This window comes from Oryzias latipes, chromosome 2 (genome assembly GCF_002234675.1).
Source record: "Oryzias latipes chromosome 2, ASM223467v1".
Taxonomy (NCBI): domain Eukaryota; kingdom Metazoa; phylum Chordata; class Actinopteri; order Beloniformes; family Adrianichthyidae; genus Oryzias; species Oryzias latipes.
The window spans coordinates 5,001,607-5,026,842 of NC_019860.2; the positions used below are offsets into that span (position 1 = coordinate 5,001,607).

Consider the following 25,236-nt stretch of genomic DNA (forward strand, 5'->3'; position numbering starts at 1 on the left):
ACCCTGTGGTGGTCCTGCTGGCCCTGGTCTGTGTGGTGGACATGATTGCCCTGTGGGCGGATGTCCTCCATCTGCTGTAGTGTGTAGGGTAGGGCTGCACGATATGAGGAAAACTTGCGATATGCGATATTAGTGATCAATATTGCGATAACGATATAATTTGCGGTAAATAAACAAATAGAAAAATAAACAAAAATATCATTCCCATTTAATTGCAACAGTTTAAAATTATACTCCAAATGACCCTCATCGACATGGGGGACAAACATCTAACATAATAGGCCTCCATCTGATTGGTCAACAATGGGAAGGCGTCCATCTGATTGGTCAAAGCATAAAGGGATTTATTTGATTCGTTAAATGCGTCAAGCTGCCATAAGATTGTTTTAACACATTTTGGGTTTGCGATTTATTGCGATATTTGCCGTCTTCTGCGATATGCATATTGCAGAGCTGGATATTGCGATAATGATAAATTTGCGGTATATTGTGCAGGCCTAGTGTAGGGGGTCTACCACTCCTGCTTCGGTGGGGCTCTTGGTGTAGGAATGAGCGGACGCTGTTTTTTCTTTTTTTTACATTCCATCATCCACAGAACTTAATAGAACAGACACATCTACTCGAGCACAGGTGCAAGCTCACCTTAGCACAATTAGTGTGCTTGACTGAAATGCTTTACATGTGTGTGTTTGTATGCATAAGTATGTGCCTATTATAAATATAATCAATCTAACTAAAGTTTATCCTAATAAAAACAAAAGCAGTTTATTCAAACATGTTCTAACAGTAATGTACATCCAACACAAGAAGCCTTCAGCTCCTACCTGTCCGTTCAGCTGTTGGACAGGAAGTTGGGTAAAATAATTATTTCAAAATGAGAAAAATCAAATCAACATTGAAAAATACCATTTGGATTGAGACACAGTGATTTTACTGTCATTTCAAAAGGACTGGTTGCATCACAGTGGACAAAAGACACATAATGATGATCACGTTGTGTTATTTTGATGTGGAAAAACAACAGCGGGCTGAACTTTATGAAACTAAAATGTGAATGGTTTTGACATTCATTCTTGTTTGTTTGTTCACATATTTAATATACACTTGATTATCTTGTAGGAAATACAAGGAATCTAGAAAACCTCACCTGTGTTATTCAGTACCAGGAATTTCTCTCTGAGTCATACTGGTTGAAGTTTTGGATAAAGATGTTCTGGATCCATTTTAGTTCAGAAAATTGGATTGTTCAAAATGAAACAATATTGACTGTAAATCAAATCATCAAGCACAAATTATGAAATGGATTGCATTGTTGAAATGAATCATTACAGTCCTTCTTCCACTTTCGGCTTCTCCCAACAGGGGTCGCCACAGCGAACAAGTCGCATGGTAAATTTGGCAATGTTTTACGCCGGATGCCCTTCCTGACGCAACCTTCTCAAACTGGGCTTGGAACCAGCAGAGGTAGAGAAGGGAACAGGGAGCAGCCCGGAGTCGAACTCGGGTTTCACGGATGGAAGGCGCCGCAAACCAGCATGAGCTAAACTGGCTAATAACAATTTCTGGGATTTTTACAGAAAAAAGGGCAGAAAATATCTGGGCTGGGTTGATGGAACAGAGTAATCGATCTGAATTAATTCAAGCTTAAATGGATCCATAAAAGTCAATATCTTATAATAATATTACTAGTAATGATAAATTTTATTTATAATGCACTTATCATCAAACAAAACCTTAATATGGAAGTGATTGTGTGGCATAAATCCAAATAAAAGTCAAAACCAGAAATGCTTTTTCATTTTCAAAATGAAGCTGTATTTTTTACTCAAAATTAAAATAAAAAACAATCCACCAAAATGCTTTTTCATTTCCTTCCTCAACACTGCTTTTTCTGTCACTTAATTAAAATGATAAAGAAAATGGTATTTGACATTTCATTTTCAAAAAGTTATCAGGTAAATGTGTAGCAAAATTCATTTAGAAATTTCTAAATTGACAATTAAAATTGATTAATAGAAATGCTTTTTCATTTTATACTTAAAACCGCTTATTCTGTGTACAATCATCAGAGGTTCACAACCATCACAAAACCCTCTTCTCAGCCGCAAACACAAAGCCACACTGCTCCTGGTGTGCCTGTGTCTTTCAGCAGCCGGAAACACAAAGAAAGCAGTGACGTCATCGCCCCGCCTCCTCGGTGGAAATGCTTTTTTTAAACGATTATTGCGACAATGTTCGCAGGATGGATGTGAAAATCCCCTCTTTGCATTTTCGTTTTAATTATGACACCGAATAAGTGGTTTTAAGTATAAAAGGAAGAATCATTTTTAAACATTGCTTTTTCATTTGAATTTTGAATCATTTGATGCAGCTACATTTTGAAAATTAAAAAGCATTTCTATTAATCCATTTTAAATGTCAAATTAGACATTTCTAAATGAATTATGCTACACATTTACCAGAGAACGTCTTGAAAATGAAATGTCAAATACCATTTTCATTATCATTTTAATTAAGTGACAGAATAAGCTGTGTTGAGGAAGGAAATGAAAAAAGCTTTTTGGTGGATTGCTTTTTCATTTTAATTTTGAGTCCAAAAATGCAACTTCATTTTGAAAATGAAAAAGCATTTCTGGTTTTGACTTTTATTTTTAATTATGCTACAGTATTGCTTCCATACCTTAAAGGGCTACAAGACGTGAATAAAAACTCAAAAAAAGAGAGAGAAAATTTGCACATTATAATACAAAACTAATTTAAACCTATAAAAGTACTACTTAACAAGCACAGAATAAAAACCATCAACAATTATAGGCTTTTCTTTTTTTTTTAAAAAGCAGTGTCTTTAAGAGAGTTTTAAAAGAGTCCAGGGTCTGTGATGTACTGAGATTGATAGGAAGGGAGTTCCAAAGCATTGGTGCAGCAGAACAAAAGGCTCTGTCTCCCATCGTGTGGAGACTGATGTGGGGGACAAGAAGGAAGTTGTCTGATGAATGGAGGGTACGGGTATGTTTTTGGGGAATGAGGAGATCCTGGAGGTATGGTGGTGCCTGACCGGCCATGCATTTGTAGGTGATGATGAGAAATCTATATTCAATCCGGGATGAAACAGGAAGCCAGTGCAGCGATTTCAGGATGGCGGTTATGTACTTCCTGACCCTTTTTAGGATTCTGGCTGCACAGTTTTGGATGTACTGAAGTTTTTTTATATTTTTGTTGGGAATGTCAGAAAAAAAGGAAGTTGCTGTAGTCCAGCCTTGAGGAGATAAAGGCATGGACAGGTGTTTCTGCATCGGGAAGTGATAGAAGGGGCCAGAGTTTGGAATTATTATGGCCCGCAGCAGCAGTCACTGACTGCAAGGACCATATTACTATGTAAGTGGTGGAATGATGTCTTGTATCGATCCTTTATGTGGTTGTAGCTGAGGGTTGAACTGTCCTCATAGGTTGGTGACTGAGGAGGAAACAAGTGATGATCTGACTGTCGAATTGGAACTGGGATATTGAGGAGGAATGAATCTGTTAACTCGGTTTTGCTGCTGTTTAGCTGTAGGAAATTGCATATTTAGTAACTGAAAGCTAAAAAACAAACAAGCAATAAAACGTAATAGTTCGGACCAGACGAACCAGAAGCAGCGGTGATTGACTCTCGGAATGTTTCACACATGGAGATAATACAGTTGCAGTTATTCATGATCATTAATATATTTAGGAAATACCAGTTTTACGACGGTTGTGTCATTTTATTTTACTTTATTTATTCATCACACCTTAAAAGTCGGACGTGGTTAAAGTTGGCATCTATTTGTTAACATCCAGTTTGACGTCTTTGTCTTTATCACAGAGTTTTAACCAGCAGCAAACATTTGACAGAGGACAAAGATTCAGTCAAATAAAGTTGTCGACCTGAAAATGTTTCTGGTCTGAGGAAACGTATAAAGGAGATTAATGGTAAAATTAGGCATCTGTTAAGAAACTGTAGCACAGAAAGTGTTCCTCTGTTAAAAAAACTCAATCAGGATTCATGTACTGTTACACTCAATGTGACCTGTGTCGTTTACTGAGATTCACAGCCAGCTAAACTCTTCTTTGCATTCATCCTCCAAGTAACAGACAGGTGTTGTAGTGGAAACTGGATTTAATACGCAGAAGTGTGAAACTGAAAATATTACATACAGAAAAACACATGAATAAAGAGATTATGCACTTACATATGGAAACAAGCTTTTGTGACCGTCAATACCAAACTAAATGTACACATTGTTCAGTTTCACTATAAATGAAATAGAAATGCTTGTATGTATATTACACCAAACACAACCAATGAGGCAAGTAAATTAAAGTAAAACTAAAGTCAGCATGTAAAGTTATTATGCTCTAATAAGTACAAACTTAGTAAATAGTGCTATATATAAAAAATAAGCCTCAATATTTGCAATTTCCTTAACAACCAACTATATAATATGTCTCCTTACTTGAATTGCCACTCAAAGGGCTGGATGACTTATGATGACAGAACACATTGCCATAGAACCTCCTCCATTGTTTTTACAGGAGACAACTTCCTGTCGCCTCATTTCCTGTTGCTAACTACAGGTAGAATACTATAAGCATAAGAACTGCGCCCTCTAGAGGCCTGGAAGTACTAAATAAATAACTGATCCAATACAATTCATGTAAAAACAAAATATGAATAATCTTTTTGCTCTGAAAGTTGATCTGAGACTTGATGAAGTTCTCACATAGGGCTGATGTTATTCCACTATTTACGTGCAGTCAGAAATGCAGATTGACCTAGGGGACATTATGTTCAGCACGTGCAGAAATGCGCTGTTTCCCCTGTTGTCATGGTGGCCTGTCAGACTCCTCCCCCTCCCAGCTCTGCTCCTGACTCGCAGCTGTTTCTACTCATCTCATCTTCTCACCTGCCATTTAAGGAGGCCCTCCTCAAGCAGTCTTCGCCAGTTCGTTAAACCTTACCTCACCTCATGCCAAGTCTGGCCCTCCATGCCAAGTTTTTGCCTTGCTTACCTTGTTTTTACTGTGCTTCAGGTCTGCCTTGACCCGCCGGTTACACCCGGACGAGCTTCCTCTCCGGGCTAGCGGGCTGGGTTTATCTCAGTCCAAAGAGCTAGTCCGAGGGAGAAGCTTCGGGCCGCGCGGACAGCCGGACAGCGGGGCTTCCCAAGGAGGCTGTGGTTCCAAACTCTGGACTCTGTGAAATAATAGATAATAGTAAACTGATAGTGCTGGCGCAGATTTTTCTCTCCAAGCACCGCTACTACTGCGCGCCTCTGGCATCGCATCATGCCCGAGAAGGACTGGTCTAATGAAAAAAAAAAAAAAAAAGTATAATTAAAGATTTGTCTGCGAGCCACATGTGCGCCAGCGCTGTCAGTTTACTATTATCCAATATTTCACAGAGTTTGTACCAGCCGGAAACCTGTGAATTGCCGTACCTAAAACTGCGTGCTCCTGTCTCTGAGAAGAGCGCGCAGTTGTGGGGACGGGATTTGTATGGGAGAAAGCAGAGGGTGGGGTTGTGGGGACAGGTTGCAAGGTGAATCGCGCAGGGATTGTAATAACGTAAAACCCGCTGCCCGTCACTCACTGCAGCGTAAATGTGTGTTTGGCTCCGCGTCTGCATATGAGCAGTCTTTCTCACATCTACAGAACATTCAGACCAACTTACGATCACATTTAAAGTCTCAACACCTGCATGAAGCAGAAACTCACCACGTATCAACCAGACTAGACAATCAGCAAAACTACCACGAGAAATACTCGTCATTTATTAGCAACAGCATAACGATGTTATTAAAAAGAGTCCACAGACTTATTGTACTTTAAAAATGTTGAATTTACATCAATGAACCTTTTTTCTTCAATGATTTTTGAACCTCACTGGTGTCCATTGATTACGTGAAATCTGTCCACCTTTATCCACTTTTGTCATGGTAGGAATAACACATCAATGTAAGGGTGGGGTCATCTAAGATAGCACAAGGGTTAAAATGGTGCATTTTTGTTTGAATAAAGAAATACTAAGAAAGTCTTACATTCATGTGTCATTTGTGCAGTTAACCAGGTTGTCCAGATGGTTTTCCAGTTGCTGTCTGAGGTTGCTGTCCAGATCTTCTGCTCGTCTATTATTGTATAATTTGACAGACACATTTCTTCTTCTTTTTTTATTTTGTTTTTTCTGCTATGGACAAACAATATCAGGTACTATCAACAAAGCCACACGTAGCTACTAGCTTCTGTCACAGCTTCACTAGATACAGCCATTTTTGTAAACATCTGCTGTGACGATTTATATTGAATTCTTTGAGCGTTGCATTTACCTGCTTGCAAATCAAGCACATTGATTCATTGAGGGCCAAAATAAATCTTCTTGAGCACCGCCATTGGCACTTTGAGAACCCCTGGTCTAGAGTCCTGGCCTAAGGGACACAACCACTACCACTGAGTGTCTGACTCCCCCCATAAGAGATGGGGTAGAAGGGAAAATAAGATCAATGACCAACACCTTATTACTGTAAAAGCTGACTGTGTCTGTGAGGAGAATGTGTGTTTATTAAAATGTATAGTCTGTAACCTTTTTTGAAAACTTCTGAGTTTCTTTGTTTAGGTGTTTGACCCACTGAAGACTTAAAGACTGACATCACCTCTAACTGTCTTAACTGTAAAAGAGGACAAAGACGTTACATTATGTCGTTTGCCAGTGCTTCTGAAAAAGGGAATTTATATTTTTCTTGACTATACACAAAGACCTTTAAAAGTATAAAAGGTCTCATTTTTTGTCTTTTTGTCCCTACAGTCCTCCCTCAGCATTATGCGAGTGAAGAGGATCTTTGCAACCAACAGAGGAATTTAAGAGTGGAACAGGAGAAACCAGAGCCTCCTCAAATGAAAGAGGAAAATGGAGAACCAGAACTTTCATTGATTAAAGAGGAACATGGAGAAACAGAACCTCCACAGATTAAAAAGGAATCAGAACCACCACAGATGAAAATGGAGCCAGAGGAACCAGAACCTCCACAAATTAAAGAGGAACCTGGAGAGCTCTTCATCAGTCAGGATGAAAATCAGCTTGATCTGAAGCAGGAGACTGATACCTTGATTGAGATTCCTACTTATGAGGAAGATAAGAACATTGAAGCAGATCTAAACAATCAGCAAAACTTTAATGTAACTGGTAGTCAAGATGAAAAAGGAAACCAACATGAAGAATCAATATCAACCACACATGTAGAGACAGACCCACAGAACAGAGATCAGATGAAGAATTTGAGTTATTTGTCTCTTCTCAAAACACACATTAGACATAAAGGAGAGAAGCCTTTTTTGTGTAAAGAATGTAAAAAAAGTTATAGTTATTTATCTCGTCTGAAAACACACATGAGAACTTGCACAGGAGAGAAGCCTTTTATGTGTAAAGAATGTAAAAAAAGATTTAGTTATTTGTCTAGTCTGAAAATACACATGGTAACTCACACAGAAGAGAAGCCTTTTTCTTGTAAAGAATGTGATAAATGTTTTAGTTCTGGATATAGCCTCAAAGCTCACATGATAACTCATACAGGAGAGAAGCCATTTTCTTGTAAAGAATGTGATAAATGTTTTAGTTATTTATCTGCTCTCAAAACACATATGAGAATTCACACAGGAGAGAAGCCTTTTCCTTGTACAAAATGTAAAAAAACATTTAATCAAACATCTAGTCTCAAAAGTCACATGAGAACTCACACAAGCGAGAAACCTTTTTCTTGTAAACACTGTGATAAACGTTTCCGCTCTGTATTTAGTGTCAAAGCACACATGAGAACTCATACAGGAGAGAAGCCTTTTTCTTGTAAAGAATGTGAAAAAAGTTTTTTTTTTTTATCTCTTCTAAAAACACACATAAGAACTCACACAGGAGAGAAGCCTTTTTCTTGTAACGAATGTGATAAATGTTTTAGTTCTGGATCTAGCCTCAAAGCTCACATGAGAACTCATACAGGAGAGAAGCCTTTTTCTTGTAAAGAATGTGATTCTAGTTTTAGTCATTTGTCTGGTCTCAAAGCACACACCAGAAATCACACAGGAGAAAAGATTTTGTCTTGTAAAGAATGTGATAAAAGTTTTAGTTATTTAACTTGTCTCAACAAACACATGAGAACTCACACAGGAGACAGGCCTTTTTCTTGTAACGAATGTGATAAATGTTTTAGGCATGTATCTCATCTCAAAGCTCACATGAGAACTCATACAGGAGAGAAGCCTTTTTCTTGTAAAGAATGTGATTCTAGTTTTAGGTATTTATCTTCTCTCAAAAAACACATGAGAACTCACACAGGAGAGAAACGTGTTTCATGTACAAAATATAAAAATAAAAATTAATTAAACATCTCATCTCAAAAACACACATAACTCACACAGGAGATACTTTTTTTGTTTAAAGAATGTGATACACGTTTTAGTACTGTATATAATCTCAAAAGACACACAAAAAACTCACAGTAGAGAATACTTTTTTTGCGTAAAGAAAATTTTAGTGAAATGTCTAGTCTCAAAAGACCCTTTTGTGAAAAGTATGTGATAATATATTTTGTGTTGTTTCTGACCTGTAAACATGAGAATTCATACAGAAGAGAAACTGACCTGAGGTCAGCTATCAAAGCAGCCTGATCTTTCATTAAATGTACACAGGCTGGTGGCCTTCATAACACATTGATGCATTTATTCAGTTAAAAGGAAGCAGAAGTCATTATTGGATTCATGGAAGTGAACAGCTTTCTGAAATCTAACGTGAGTCCTGAAACATTCTTCATCTCAAAAAAGGGATTGTGTAAAGATTCTAAATATAGTGAGTTTCACTTTTTTAAGATATTTAACTTCATGGAATTTATACTTTTAGATTTTCTTCTAAATAGAGTATTGTTTTGAATTATAACCGTATGTTTAGATTTTTATAGAAATTTTGATAATGTTCAATTTTTGTTGGTTGATTTTTCCTAGTAGTTTTTGTACTTTTATGATTTTCGCTTAAAGTATTTGAGTTAACCATTGTACCTCACATTTGCTATATTGATTTCTAAAAGTTATTTTTTACATAATTTTTAAGTAATTCATCTTTGTCATGTGCTTAATTGATACTTCAGGATTCTGAATTCTGTCTTAAAAAAGCCAGGAACCGGATAATGATGAAGCATGTAATAAAATGGTTACGGTAGAATAGGGGTGGGATTATATAAGTTCACTTCCTTTCACTGCCTTTCAAGCAACATTTATGAAAATGTCTAATTATCCTAAGTTTGATTTGTCATTGTGTGAATGTATAACTGATGAATGTATTCTTTTTGTGTATTATTCTTATTTGATTGCTTGACGTAAACCCTTTTTAAATCAAATAAAAATCAAATCAAATCTGTAACCATCTTTTGTTGGACCAGACGGAAAAAAAAGCAGGGAAGAAGAGAGGGATCCCAGAGGGTGGGTTAGGAGGGTGATTGAAGAAGAGCACAAAAAAATAAATAATAATTCACGTTCTGTAAATGAAACAGTAGCAATTATTGATGAATTCTTCTGCCTATCAGACTACTCAATTAATCGGAACAAATCTGTTTTATTACCACTGACCAGTAATATGGAACAAAGACTCACAATACCAGTCAAATCAGGCAATGTCAAATATGTAGGTATCTATTTTCCCCCAAATTATCAGAACTGAAAAAGTATACAGGACGATCCAACACGCTGGGTCAACCTGCCTCTGTGCCTTATGGGCAAGGTAGCCACGGTTAAAATGAAAATCTTACCCAAAGTTAATTATCTCTTCTCGATGATCCCCACACCACCGCCACTAAAATTGTTCAAAACATTAGACTCATCCATATCAAGCTTTTTATGGAACAAGAAACCTGCAAGAATTAGTCTAAAAACTTTAAAATCTGCAAATACCCCCCACCTGCTCGGGTGGGGGGGGCCCAGCGGCGCCGGATGGGCTGCCCATCTGCACCTGGGGCTGGGATCGGCCCTTCCCTGGCTCTGGGACGGGACGGGACAACCCTCTCGGGGCCCCCGGTCGCTCTGGGTGTCACCCCGCTTCGGCTGCGGGGTCTGGGGTGGGGTGGGGGGCTTGTCGGCCCTGTCCTGTGGGGGGGCGTTCTGGGGGGGAGGGGGGGCCATTATTAGTACGGGTCGGGGGGGCTAACGGGTCGGGGTCTCCGCTGAGGCAATCAGTGGTTGCCTCGGCCGGTTGGCCTCCTCGGTCCCGTCGAGGCCTGACCAGAGCTCTTCTAGGGCCGGCGTCTGGGGGTGGGGGCCTGGGCTTGCTCCGGGGGGGGGGCGACGCTTTCTGGCTCCTCTCTCTCTGTGTGGGGTGGGTGGTGCCGGGCCTAGGGTGTCGGCGCCTCCGGGGTGGGCCCCTGGGCTGGGTGGCCCTGGCCCCTTTGCTGGGGGTGGGCTGGGGGACGGCTGTTTGACCACCGGGGGACAGTCTACCAGCTGTCCCCAACTTACCCCCTTCCTTATATAACCTCATATTAGGGTGAGGGGGTGGGGGGTCTAGCCTGCGATGCGCCTTGGGGGGGGGCTACTTAGGAGTGGCCCCCCTCCTATGGTTGCCGTATGGAGTGGGCCCCCCCTCTTTCGGTTTTATTTGCACCTTAGACATGTAGGGTCCTTGGTAGGGGGGGTGCTTGGACATGACTGTGAGTAATCAGCAGATGTCCTCCTGGCACCCTACCCGCCAATTTTAACTGCACCTTAGACATTTAAGGCCCCTTGGTGTGGAGGGTGAGGGGACATCACTGTGAGTAATCAGGAGATGTCCCCTTAGTGCCCTACTCGCCAATTTTAACTGCACCCCCCTTAGTACACACACCCCTCCCCCTTCAATATATACATTCAAACATAAACACACACACATGCACACAAACACCCTCTCAAGCACCCATACACGCACACACATTTTACAAGGAAGGTGGGACCTGGGTCCATCTGTCCCCTACCCCTTCCCTGGTGGGGGGTGCGGGCCCCTTGGCGATGGCGGCCGTGTCCCTTGGGTGCCTCCCTGGCCTCTGGCTCTGGGGGCCTTGCGGAGGCCCTGCTGGCCCTGGCCTGGGTGGCGGGCTTGGTTCCCCGGGCGGCGGTTGTTCCCTGCCGGTTCCCGTTTGGCGTTGGGGGGATTCCGGCTGCCGCTGCTGCTGCGGTGGGGGTCTTGGGGTGGGGATGGCTGGGCACTCTCCCTCCTTCTTTTCACGTTCCACCACCCATTTTAGAAGAACATAAACACTCAACTGAGCACTGGTGTTAGCTCACCTTTGCACTAACAGTTTGCATGACTGAATGACTGAAATATTTCACACTAGTTGGTTTTAAGGCATAAGTATGCGTGTGAACACTATCTGTTTTGTGTACATGTCGACAGGTGGACATTTTTGCAGCTAGCAGGTGTGTTTAATACATTTGAGTGTGTGTGTGGACAGGCTCCGCCCCTTTTTTTTTTTTTTTTTTACTACATTTGAACCTTACCATAATGATTAACAACCAGTAAACTTGTTGCTTTATGCTGCTTCATGGTCTTATCCCCCTTCCCCTCCTATTATCACCCCCTACCCCCCCTCTCTCTAACGTCCCTCTCTCTTCTTCCCCTCTTTCCTTTTCCGTCCGGTCCAACACCAAAGATTTTCAGACATGATTGAAATTAATAAAGTTTGGCCTCAATTACAAAAGGGGTTTATTCAGACATACCTTTGGTTTGTCTGAAGATTAATAACCCCTCTTGTTAAAGTAAAATATGTCCAACACAAGAGGCCCTCAGCTCTCATCTGTCTGCCCAGCTGTTGGACAGGACAAGTTGAAAAAAAAAAAATCTATTATTACTGAAAGGTTTGATGATAAAGACAACGATTTAAAGCCACCAGAAGTAGTTACCTCTCTGATTAATTTCTCAATGAATAAAACTCTCTCTAAAATATACAAACTGTTATGCAATTTTGATAATAGTATCTAAATTTCGGGGACGGCTGTTTGACCACCGGGGGACAGTCTACCAGCTGTCCCCAATTGAGGGGGTGGGGGGTTTAGCATGTGTTGCGCCTTGAGGGAGGAGCTACTTGGCAGTGGTGCCCCTCCCATGATTGCCGTGTGGAATGGGCCCCCCCTCTCTTGGTTTTATTTGCACCCTGGTCATGTAGGGCCCTTGGTAGGGGGGGTGCTTTGACATCACTGCCAGCAAGCAGCAGATGTCCTTTAAGCACCCTACCCACCAATTTTAACTGCACCATAGACATTTATGGCCCCTTGGTAGGGAGGGTGATGGGACATCACTGTGAGTAATCAGGAGATGTCCCCTCAGTGCCCTAACCGCCAATTTTAACTGCACCCCATTTATACACACGCCTTTCCCCCCTCAAAATATACATTCCAACATAAACACACACACATGTACACACAAACACCCTCACTAACACACACACACACTCTCATTTCGCAAGGAAGGTGGGACCTTGGACCATCTGTCCCCGACCCCATCCCTGGTACAGGGTACTGGGCCCTTGGCAACGGCGGTCGTGTCCCCCGGGTGCCGGTTTCCTGGACCCGGCGGTACTCTCTCTGCGCAGGGAAGGGGATCCCTGAGCTTTCTGGCAAGGCCAGAAACCGGGGATCATATCACACCTGAGCCGTGGGTGTCTGTGTCCCTGTGGGGTGGTTTTCTGGTCCTTGCCCCCGGGTGCTGGGCCTCGCCAAACTTCCAACTGTGGCCGAGCCTGGTCGGGCCATGTCTACAACAACCCTTGTGGGCCCCCTTCTCCCTGGGGTGCCCCCCTCCTGGGCGGGGGCGGCTGGCCCCTGTCTTGCACCTTTCTGGACCAACCGTGGGCCTGGTGGATGGCTGCCTGGAGCGCGGAGCGGGTTTCCCTTGGGGGGTCCTGGCTCGTACCTGGGATTGTGGCGGGGGGATGCCCAGAACCCCTGGGTGGTGATAATCGTCTGGGGCCGTGGGCACCCCTCTCGGGTGGGGCCTGGCGATGGGCCCTCCTGGCGCTGCGGGGAAGGCTGCTCTCCTGGTTCGGCTGGGGCGGCACTCTCTTTCCCCTCATTTGAGTGTGTGTGAGGACAGGCCCCGCCCCTTTGAGATTTGTATTACATCTGAACCTTACCGTAATGATAAACATCCAGTAGCTTGTTGCTTTATGCTGCTTCATGGTTTTACCCCCTTCCTATGATCACCCTCCAACCCCCCCCCCCTCTCTCTAACATCCCTTTCTCTTTTTCAAAACGATTAAAAGGAATAAAGTTTGGCCTTGATTACAAAAGGGGTTTATTCAGACATACCTCTGGTTTGTCAGAAGATTCATAACCCCTGATGTTAAAGTAAAATATGTCCAATACAAGATGCCTTTAGCTCTCATCTTTCTGCCCAGCTGTTGGACAGGACAAGTTAAAAAAAAAAAAAAAAAAAAAAAGAAGAAGAGCACAAAACAACACATTGCTGGATGTTTAAAATCATTACAGCCAGGTTTATAAGTAATATATATCCAAGAGGGGGCGGTTCTTGCATGTGCGTTTGTGAGCATGTGTGTGTGTGTGTGTTGGAGTGAAATTTCTTTGAGGGGTGTAGGTCGTGTGTACTAAAGGGGTGCCCAAGCCCCCCCCCCCCCCCACCCCCACCAAGAGTCTTGCAGGTCTTAGGTGCAATTAAAACCAAGAGGGGAGGCCTGTTCCCATTGGATAACCAGGCGAGGGGAGTCACTACCAAGTGACTCCTCCCCCCAACGTGCATCACAGGCTGACGCCCCATCACCCTAATAAGTATTTATATAAGGAAGAGGGTGTCATGGTGCCTCTGTCAGCTCTCCTCCCCCTCCCCTCCCTGCTTGGCTCCTGATTCAACACATCTGTGACCACTCACCTCATCACCTGCCTGCCTACAAAAGGAGATCCAGCTCCAGCATTCATTACCAGTTTGTATCCCCTGATGGTGCATAGTTTGGTCACTATTTCCATAGTTCATGTACGCTTGCTTTGCCTAAGCCTCGCTCTCTGTCTCATGCCCAGGATTTCATTCCCACGAGTGGTCACTTGTGTCCTCATCTCTCACAGATCCAAGCCTCAGCGGATCCTCCAGTCACTCCTCAAACCTCAACCTACCTCCATTCTCGCCACGAGCCCCTGCTGAACCTCCAGCCACACCATGAGCCACGGTCCTATCCTCTGGTCACATCACGAGCCACGGACCAACCTCCAGTCACGCCACGAGCCATCATCTGACCTCCTGCAACACCAACTATCACACTGAACCAAGAAAAATAAAACATTGTTACTCACCCACTGATTCACCTGTGTTTTCCTTCGGTGTCCCAGCAACTGGGTCTGTCTCGTCAAGCTAGTCATGACAGAGGGCCCCTCCCACTTGCTACCTGGGTGCATACCAGTGTTTTTTCTTGATGTTTCTTATCAGAACCCAATCACCTGGTTCCACAATCTGGTTCCACAATCTGGAGAAAGATTTTGAGGATTGGATGGACAATGTTACACTCATTCTGATTTCCCACTGACAGTGCTTTCGAAAATTCTAATCAGTTATATTGTTTGGAGACATACTGGAGTTTAGCCTTTCCTCACAGTTGCAGGTCTGCAGCCTTGAAGTCAGAGCAGTTTGTTTTAAAGTTACTGCAAGTGCAGAGAGGTGTCTGCATAATGTCAACTTTACTACCATTTATGATTCTTTGGAGTTTAATTCCGTATGATAATATGATGTAAACTAACAAACTCAAAGGATTTAAATAAGAATTAAATCTATAGGATTTGTAATGTTTGTTTACCTGCCCCATCATTTTTACCTTTACGAGGAGAGCAGACAGAGATCTACCCAGTAAACAATCTCTCTCCACTCTGGCGCATATTCTGCTGCTTTCCTTTTTATTAAGTTGTTTTGGGTTTTCCCTAAACATGCGCTGAGCTCGGGGTTTGGGCATCTAGTTCGGATGCCTCCTGGACGCCTCCCTGGAGAGGTGTTCCGGGCATGTCCCCACTGGGCGGAGGCCCCGGGGAAGACCCAGGACACGCTGGAGAGGCTACGTCTCTCGGCTGGCCTGGGAACACCTCAGGGTTCCCCCAGAGGAGCTAGAGGAAGTGGCTGGGGCGAGAGAAGTCTGGGCATCTCTGCTTAGACTGCTGCCCCCGCGACCCGGTCCCGGATAAGCGGAGGAAGATGGATGGAAGGACGGATGCGCTGAGCTCTAAGGAGGGGAAACAGAACACAGCTGCAATGCTATCAGAAAAACATGAATTACGACATGTCTATCTTTTCTCAGCATTCCTACATCATCTTCGGACTTGCAAAGCATTTTCTCACAGATAACTAACACAGAGCGTCCTTTGATTCATTCTAGACACAGCTAACATCCAAGTTCTCAGGAGAATGCTGGAAAGTCACAAAGAGAAAACGTTTTCTCCCAAAGGTGTCATCTCCACCTTCCTGTGAAACAGATTTCGACACACACACTTCTGCAAACACGATTATGTCACCTACACACAGCCAGGTGATGCAAATATGAGATAACTAATATACATTATTCCAATAACGGGAGACAGCTGGTACTGTCCCCCAGTGGTGAGACAACCCTCCCCCAGCCCCTCCCAGCATTGATCCCAGGTCTCCTCCACCCAGGGGCCCCAGACCCCTCACCCCACATATGGAGAAAGGAGCCAAGAAAGCACCCCACCCCCTCCCGGAGGAAGCCCTTTCCCCACCCCCAAGCACCGCCCCTGTGAGACTCTGATCTCGCCCTGACTACACCTCCCCAACCCCAAGCCAGGGAATCCATGCGGTGCCTACCCCACCTAAGTACAACAACAACGGCAGGCACATAAGGAGCAGCGACGCCCAGGCCCCCCACCCCCTAAGTCATGGAGTTAGCTATGAACTTTGGGCTGACATTTTTTCCAAGCTGAGATGATCAAACAGTAGATTCCTATATTGATTTAAATTAATATTATTCTTATTTTTCCAGTTAGGTAAAAAAAAAAATATCGATGGCACTCATGTCTCCAAGCACACTAAGTGACGGTGAAGCCATGATTGAAACCTTAAGGTTTGCAGAACCACAGTGCATGCATGTAACTGTCAGGTAGATTATTATCACAGTGTTCACAAATGTCTGAGTTTCTGAGACACATCTTGAACATCCTCTGTCCAGTGTAGTAAATTCTGTGAGAGTTTTGTATTGGATTAGCTGCAAGTTTTTGACTTTTTGTCAGTGTAACCCTAATGCAATCGTAGGCACTTTAACATTGGGAGTTGGGTCATCTAGACCCACTAGACCAGTGTTTTTCAACCTTTTTTGAGCCACGGCACACTTTAACCTTGACAAAAAATCCTGCGGCACTCGAGCATCCAAACATTTAGAAAGAGGCAGATACTCATTGTCTGTATTGATCTACAGCCCCTCCACAATCTCACATGCATTTTTGTGATAATTTTTGCAGAAAAAGCTGGAAGCTGCAGCTGTTTTTTTTCTAAAAGATGTATTAAAAGTTAAGTTAAAAGATTCAAAAGCTGTTTGATGTGTGTTCGTTGTTTTAAGACGTTAAGAGGAAATACTCATTGTGCGCTAAGAAAATCACTTTAACCCAATGCATCGTGGGAGATGTAGTGCCGAAAATCTGCCGACCGCAGAAAGACTAGCGTCTCCGAGCGTCATTGTTTTGTTCACTTGTTCCACGGTCTGACACCGGATTCTGTGGAAAGCCACACCGCTAAAGACGAGCTTTAGCTGGTATTTTTGTTGGAACTGACAGAATTATGTGCTAAATCGAAACAAGGAAGTGAAGACTTTAACCACTTCTGATTGGTCAGACTGATGACTGACATGTAACCAAGCCTTTAATAATGATTGGTGGAGACAGTTAAAGGGGCGGGACCTTTCCTAAAACAGAGTTTAAGCTGCAGCTAATCGCCGTACCGTCATTCTTATCAAAATGTCTTTAATAGAATCAAATAAACACAAAGAAAAAAGTATTTTGTGATCTTTGATATTCCTAACTTCTCAGTGTTTTATCAGGACCTGTTTGGATGAACACAGAGCTGATTTCCTGGAGATGGTAATTGTTTTTAGATCAGTTAATGAGGGCAATTTCCCACGGCACACTTGACCATCTCCCACGGCACACTTGACCATCTCCCACGGCACACTTGGCCATCTCCCACGGCACACTAGTGTGCCGCAGCACACTGGTTGAAAAACACTGCACTAGACAGTGCTCTGAACCTTTTTTCTTCAATGATTTGTGATCTTCACTGGTGTCCATGGATTACATGAAATCTTTCCACCTTTATCCACCTTTGTCATGGTAGGGTTAAAGGAGTTTAGACAAAATTCTGACCAGAAGCTTTTTACTGTGCTGATGCTCAAGTCTGCATCCCATTTTCTTATCAGGATTGAAATATCATCATCTAGGTTGCATAAGCATTTGCATATTATGGAGAGAGTTTGATTCATTGAAAAATAAATCAGAGAGGTAACTAGTTTGTGTAGTTCTGCATCATTGTCTTTGTATTTAAACTTTTTAGTAAACATAAATTTAGCTTTTAGAGGTTTAAGTTTTTGATATTCCAAGAAGTTGTTTAATTCATGTTTGCTTTGAAGTTCCTGGGGTGTTATAAATCTTCTATCGATAATTAAAAGCTCTAGTAGTGTTAACGCTGGGAAGTGTAACATTGTTTTGTTTATAAGGATGTCTGTGTTGTTTCAGATGGGTGTCATTTTGCCCGGTAAAAGTGAGGATTTTGACCCTTTAGGAAAATTCCACCAGTTTGTCAAAGTGGCGTTTATATTAATACTATGGAAGCAGTCTGTCTATGAAGACTCTCATTCATCCAGCTTGATTCCATCATAGTAGTAGGTTTAGGGGCTGTCATCTGGACTTAGCTTTTAAAGTTAGAAGACGTTTCACTTCTTATCCAAGAGGTGAAAGATTCTGAATTGATAAAGCCTCTTGGATAAGAAGTGAAACGTCTTCTAACTTTAAAAACTAAGTCCAGTTGACAGCCCCTAAACCTACTACTATGATGGAAGCAGTCCTGTTTTTTAACCATTTGGCTAATAAATGGTAGATCTGACAGATTGATCTTTCCACATAATGCCTGTTCCAAGTCTAACCATGAATTAGATTCTGGATTGTTTTTTTAACCATTTAAGATGTATTGTAATCTATTGCCAATAAAATAGTTGTGGAAGTTAGGTCATTCTAAGCCTCTACTGCTTTTTGCAGATTTTAAAGTTTTTAGACTAATTCTTGCAGTTTTATTGTTCCATAAAAAGCTTGATATGGATGAGTCTAATGTTTTGAACCATTTTAGTGGTGGTTGTGTGGGTATGATCTTGCCCATGAGAGACAGAGGCAGGCGGACCCAGCGGGTTAGATCGTCCTGTATGCTTTTCAGTAATGCGGTGTAATCTAGCTGCACCAGTTCTGATCATTTGGGGGAGAAATAAATACCTAGACACAGTGGTAGACAAAATTGTTGGTACCCCTCAGTTAAAGAAAGAAAGTCCACAATGCTCATTGAAATGACTTGAAACCTTCAAAAGTACAATAAATTAAAATATATTAAAAACTAAATAATCAAAATCAGCCATTACTTTTGAGTTGTTGAACAGAATTATTTAAAAAAACAAACTAATGAAATAGGGCTGTACAAAAATGATGGTACCTCCATAAAAGACTGAGAAGTAATTGCCCAGGGGGTCATGATGAACTCAGGTATGACATCACAGCTGTTTTCAAAACCATAATCAGTCAGTCTGCCTATTTAAAGGGAGTCAAATAATCACATTGCTGTTTGGTGAAAAGGTGTGTACCACACTGAACATGGACAACAGAAAGCCAAGGAGAGAATTGTCCCGGGAAATTAGAAACAAAATTATAGACAAACATCGTAAAGGTAAAGGCTATAAAATCATCTCTAAGCAGCTTGAAGTTCCTGTGACGACAGTGGCACATATTATTCAGAAGTTTAAGACCCACGGGAAAGTAGCCAACCTCCCTGGACGATGGAAGAGGAACATTGGTGACAAATTGAGGAGACGGATAGTTGGAACTGTATCCAAAAAAGCCCAGAACAACCTCCAAAGACATTAAAGGTGAACTCATAGATCAAGGTACATCAGTATCAGATCGCACCATTCGTCGTTGTTTGAGCCAGAGTGGACTTCAAAGGAGACGACAAAGGAGGACACCACTGTTGAAAAGAAATCATAAAAAGCCAGACCGGAATTTGCAAAAATGCATGTTGACAAGCCACAAAGCTTCCGGGTAAATGTCCTTTAGACAGATGAGACAAAACTGGAGCTTTTTGGTAAGGCACATCAGCTCTATGTTTGTAGATTCAAAAATGAAGCATACAACGAAAAGAACACTGTCCCTAGCTTAGACTTCCCAGCGCCAGCAGGTTGATTGCTCTGCCGGCTGTGTTTTTGACTGGTCATGCAATTCGAGGCAGATTTTTGATCCGAAAAGTGGGCAATTTAGACCAGACTAGCCTCAATTCGGGCAGAAACACGCTCCAAGTTGGTATCCATCTTCCGCACCAGTTCAACGATCGTGAGTATCCTGCTTAAGTGGGCAAGACAAGCACAGAGCTTTTGATCCACTTGTGAAAGTTTCTCGTTCTGAGTCTCTCCTCCCCGAAGAATCTATTGCAGAGCTCGGATGAATCGCCTCTCAGAAATCCTCTGATCCCGATGAGGAGGAATCCAATGATCATAAATCCAAAGAGGTACACATCCTCAACGTCTTCCACAGACAGCTGGGCCAGGCACACCAGCCTCCACTTGCCCCACGGGTGCCGTCTGGGCAGGAAGGGTCCGCTTTTCCATTCCCACGAAGCGCACACGACGCCAACATTAGCGTCTGTTTGTTTACCCGGAAGTAACCTGGAAGCGGTCACCGACATACCGGGTCATGTGACACATCGGTCACTGTTTGTATTAATTTTTTTATTAAGGATTATTGTGATTATTTTCCCCCAGACTATCAGAACTGGTGCAGCTAAACCACACCCCATTACTGAAAAGCATACAGGACGATCTAACACGCTGGACCAACCTGCCTCTGTCCCTTATGGGCAAGGTAGCCACAGTAAAAATGAAAATCTTACCCAAAGTTAATTATCTCTTCTCAATGATTCCCACACAACCGCCATTAAAATGGTTCAAAACATTAGTTAGACTCATCAAGCTTTTTATGGAACAATAAACCTGCAAGAATTAGTCTAAAAACTTTAAAATCTGCAAAAAGCTGTGGAGGATTAGAATAACCTAACTTCCACAATTACTTTCTTGCAAATAGATTACAATACATCTTAAAATGGTTAAAAAATAATCCAGAAACCAACTCATGGTTAGACTTGGAACAGGCGTTATGTGGAAAGATCAACCTGTCAGATCTACCATTTATTAGCCAAACAGTCAAAAAACAGGATTGTTTCAAAAGTACTAATATAAATGCCACTTTAACAGCCTGGTGGGAATTTCTCAAAATATCAAAATCATCAATTCAACCATGCAAAATGGCACCCATCTGGAACAACCCAGACATTCTTATAAACAAAAAAATGATACACTTCCCAGCTTGGCAAGCAGGGGGCATAAAACAACTAGAACACATAATTATTGATAGAAGATTCATAACTCCCCAGGAACTTCAAGACAAACATGGAATAAATAACTTCTTGGAATATCAGCAATTTAAATCAATTATTACAAAAAAGTTTAAATACAGAGACAACGATTTAAAACCACCAGATGTAGTTACCACTCTGATTAATTTCTCAATGAATAAAACTCTCTCCAAAATATACAAACTTTTATGTAATTTAGATAACAATATTTCACTTCCAACAACAAAATGGGATGCGGATTTGAGCATCAGCACAGATGTAAGCTTCTAGTCAGAACTTTGTCTAAACACCTTTAAACTGAGAAAAAGTCAAAATCTGCAGCTAATCCATTTTAAAACTCTACACAGAATTTACTACACTGGACAGAGGATGTTCAAGATGGGTCTCAGCAACTCAGACATTTGTTAGCACTGTGACAGTAATCTACCTGACAGTTACATGCACGCACTATGGTTATGCACGCCTGTCCAGGTATGGCAGCAGGTATGTGCCGATCTATCAGTCTGGCTTAAAGTTTCAATCACTGCTTCACCGTCACTTTGTGTGCTTGGTGACATGAGTGCCATCGATGTAGAAGGAGGATTAGGCTCTATCATTTTCATAACTCTTTGTATTGCTAAAAAAACTATTTTAATGAATTGGAAAAACAAGAAAAATATAAATATAAGTCAACACAGAAATCTGCTGCTTGATCATATCAGCTTGGAAAAAATGTCAGCCCAAAGTTCAAGTAACTTTGAAAGAATTCGGTCTCTCTGGTCTCCCATAGCTAACTCCATGACTTAGGGGGTGGGGGGCCTGGTCGTCGCTGCTCCTTGCCCTTCTGCCGTGGTTCGGGGTGGGGGTCGGGGCCTCCGGTGCCTGGCGGGGGGTGGTGGGGGCTCCGTGGTCGGGGGGTCGGATCCGGTGCCTGGGTGGGGCGGGCTGGGGCGCTGCGTGGTCCTCTGGGCTTGGGTGTGGGGGTGCGTGGTGGGAGGGTGGGGTGGTGGTCTGGCTTGGCTTGGGGGGGTGGTCCCTTTGCCTGTGCTGGGGGGGGTTGATCGGGGGCCCTGCTTGGGGGGGGGGGGCAGCGGCGCTGGATGGGCTGCCCATCTGCACCTGGGGCTGGGGTCGGCCCTTCCCTGGCTCTGGGACGGGACGGGACAACCCTCTCGGGGCCCCCGGTCGCTCTGGGTGTCATCCGCTTCGGCTGCGGGGTCTGGGGTGGGGTGGGGTGGGGGTCTTGTCAGCCCTGTCCTGTGGGGGGGAGTTCTGGGGGGGAGGGGGGGCCCACTATTGGTACGGGGCGGGGGGGCTGACGGGTCGGGGTCTCCGCTGAGGCAATCGGTGGTTGCCCCGGCCGGTTGGCTGCCTCGGTCCCGTCTAGGGCCGGCGTTTGGGGGTGGGGGCCTGGGCTTGCTCCGGGGGGCGACACTTTCTGGCTCCTCTCTCTCTGTGTGGGGTGGGTGGTGGCCCACCCAGCCCAGGGGCCCCACCCCCGGAGGCGCCGACACCCCAGGCCCGGCACCACCCACCCCACACAGAGAGAGAGGAGCCAGAAAGTGTCGCCCCCCCCCCGGAGCAAGCCCAGGCCCCCACCCCCAAACGCCGGCCCTAGACGGGACCGAGGCAGCCAACCGGCCGGGGCAACCACCGATTGCCTCAGCGGAGACCCCGACCCGTCAGCCCTGTCCTGTGGGGGGGAGTTCTGGGGGGGGGAGGGGGGGCCCACTATTGGTACGGTAAAATATTTCACACTAGTTGGTTTTAAGGCATAAGTATGCGTGTGAACACTATCTGTTTTGTGTACATGTCGACATGTGGACATTTTTGCAGCTAACAGGTGTGTTGATAACATTTGAGTGTGTGTGTGGACAGGCCCCGCCCTTTTTGTACTACATTTGAACATTACCGTAACGATAAACAACAAGTGAACTTGTTGCTTTATGCTGCTTCATGGTCTTATCCCCCCTCCCCTCCCATTATCACTCTCCTACCCCCCTCTCTCTCTAACATCCCGCCCTTTTTCTTCCCTTCTTTCCTTTTCCGTCCGGTCCAACACCCGAAATTTTCAAACACGGTTGAAATTAATAAAGTTTGGCCTCAATTACAAAAGGGGTTTATTCAGACATACCTCTGGTTTGTCTGAAGATTAATAATCCCTCTTGTTAAAGTAAAATATGTCCAACACAAGAGGCCCTCAGCTCTCATCTGTCTGCCCAGCTGGTGGACAGGACAAGTTAAAAAAAAAAATTTAAAAAAAAAAGGATTATTGGAATGTCTTTGTGATGAACACACAATGTTTCTTTGAATGAAACTGTTTATTTCTGCATGTTTATTCATGTTCTTGAACTTTGTAAATTCTTTTCCTCTGTCTTGGGACTGATGGAGAGCAACCCCAGGAGGAGGGGCTTACCAAAACTGAGAAACATTGAACTGGGATTCCGACTGATTAGTTCATGGTACTGGTTTCCCGTTGGTCCTGAATCAGAGAGTGTTTTTGCTAATTCGGGTCCAACATTTACAAAATACTGATTAAAGCTTTCAGCCACCATCTTGTAACTTTCCCTTTCATCATAAATAAAGTATTTAGGATAACTATTTTTTTGGCACCCTTTTTAATAATTGTGTTAGGAAGGCTCCAGATGTTTTTGATGTTACTTTTGTTTTCATCAAGTAAGTTATCATCGTTTGCTGGGTGTCTTTTTGCTGCAGCTGAGCGCTGCAGGAGTGTTGACTTGGTCTCAGCCACAGACTGCTGACATGTTAGCTGATGTTTCAGCTGAGTCAGCTCTTCTTTCCAAGCTGATGTTTCCTGCAGAGATTCCTGCAGGAGTTCCTCCTGCTCCTTCTTTCCCAGAGTTCCTGCAACCAGACGGAGTCTTTGTGCTTTGGAGCTGCTTCTCTTGGATGAAGCGCTTGGTTAGCTCACTTTGATCTCTTTCATGTGGGACTTTGTCTTGAAGCGGATCAAACTGAAGGTGGGACTCCCAAAGCAAACGTTCTGGGATGTTTGCTTCAGCTCTGTGCTTCTGTTCTCTGGTTGCTTCTTTGCTTTGGTTGCAGAGACTTGGAGCTCTCTCTCTCTCCATGCAGATCAGCAGCTTCTTTGGAGGCAGAGGCAGCTGTGTGGGAAGTCTCTGCAGGTCCAGAATCTTCTGATGGATCAGCAGCTGCTGCAGGTTCCTCTGGGTGGAAACACATTTCTGCCAAACAGAACATCTGTTTGTCTTTGTTTGGATGGAAAACGGAGGAAAAAAACTTCTTTGGAGAGAAATCTGCTTTGTTTCTTGTTGCTATGAGGTTGTTGAACAAATGTGGTCACTTTCACAGCTTCACTTCAAATGACTTCCAATAGACAGAAATGATACTTTTTAATTTATTAAAATAAGTTTGTGAAACATTTTTGATGTTTTTTCTGTAATTCTAGGTCTGATGTCTTCATACATGATGGCTAAAATAACAAAAACCAAACCAAATCAGTCAGGTCTGTAGTTTGAACTTGTATTAGAAATGAGAAGGGCGACACCTTCTGGCTGTATCCAGAACTGCATCTTCTGCTCAGAAAAGTGTTGAAAAACCTCAATTGTGTCTGTAAAATGTCTGCAGCTTTTTTGTCTGAAGACATGAATAAAGTCTGGATTTGATCCTTAATGAATCTTCATATTTCTTTGTCCTTCAGTCTTTCTTTCAGTCTCAAACACACTGGTTCATTTGATCCTAATGAGAACATGTGTGAGGCTCCAACATGGCTGCCTTCACTGCAGGTTCCTCTTCACAGCATGTGTTTGTGGATCAACACACAAACAACAACACATGTTTACAATGAAATGCTTCAGTCCAACATTTGAGATTGTTGCTGTCAGACCTGCAGACCATGAAAACGGTCAGAAACAGCAGGAATAGCGGTTGTTTTCATGTCTGGTGAGGGTTTTTTACATCATCTGAATGGGATTTTTGTGATCCAGAACATTTGACATCGTTGATCAAGAAGAACCAATCAGAGCTTTTCTGAGTCTCAACGCTTGTAATGAGCTGTTTCCACCAGCAGGGGGGCGACAATGTTCAGCTCCTGCTCCAACTTGAAGCAGTGGTAGGAAATGTTTCTGGAAGAATTGGTGAAGATATGAACACTTTATGTCTCTGACTTTGATGTTTGAATTAGATCATTTGATTCTTTTCAAATGTTCTATTTTTTATGGACAAAAATGAGTTTATGAGTCAAAAAATGACCAAAATGATTATTCTAAGTGATTCTAAACTCCAGCAGATGCTGATGCAGGCGCCGGCGGCGGGTCAGGCCAGCGCCATGGGGCTGCCGCTCCAGATGCTGCAAATCCCGCTGAGTCAGCAGGGAAGGCTCCACCCGCCGCTGCCCCAGCAACGAGGACTCCGCCATCATCAACATCAACAGCACCGATGACGAAGACGAGGAGGGGGAGCTGGAGGACGACGAGGAGCTGGAAGAGGAGGAGGAGGATGTGCTGGATGAAGAGGACAAAGAGGAAGGAAGTGAGGATTTCTACGATGGGGAGGAGTACGAGGACTACGATGAAGAGGAGGGAGAAGAGGAGGAGGAG

At 43.4% G+C, this 25,236-nt stretch overlaps 3 protein-coding genes and 1 long non-coding RNA gene across 5 annotated transcripts in view; 3 read left to right on the forward strand and 1 right to left on the reverse strand.

Annotated features, from left to right (window-relative positions):
- LOC101163225 (gastrula zinc finger protein XlCGF57.1) overlaps positions 1-8,733 on the forward strand; it is a 466,623-nt gene extending 457,890 nt beyond the window's left edge. For both annotated transcript variants that reach the window (XM_023962488.1, XM_023962487.1), the window contains one exon: positions 6,821-8,733. In XM_023962488.1, the coding sequence (XP_023818256.1) occupies positions 6,821-8,385 (1,565 nt within the window). In that variant the 3' untranslated portion in view covers positions 8,386-8,733. The remainder of the gene's footprint in view (positions 1-6,820) is intronic.
- The window catches only part of LOC110013959 (gastrula zinc finger protein XlCGF57.1-like), a 317,596-nt gene that overhangs the window by 110,049 nt on the left and 182,311 nt on the right, over positions 1-25,236 (forward strand). The gene's annotated exons all lie outside the window — the stretch shown is intronic.
- Positions 1-25,236, reverse strand: part of LOC101172629 (zinc finger protein 436-like) — a 1,005,429-nt gene that overhangs the window by 43,423 nt on the left and 936,770 nt on the right. The window lies entirely within an intron of this gene.
- LOC111948762 lies at positions 22,930-24,322 on the forward strand. Its single transcript, XR_002874747.1, has 2 exons — positions 22,930-23,637; positions 23,753-24,322. It is a non-coding gene; the product is annotated as an uncharacterized LOC111948762 (long non-coding RNA).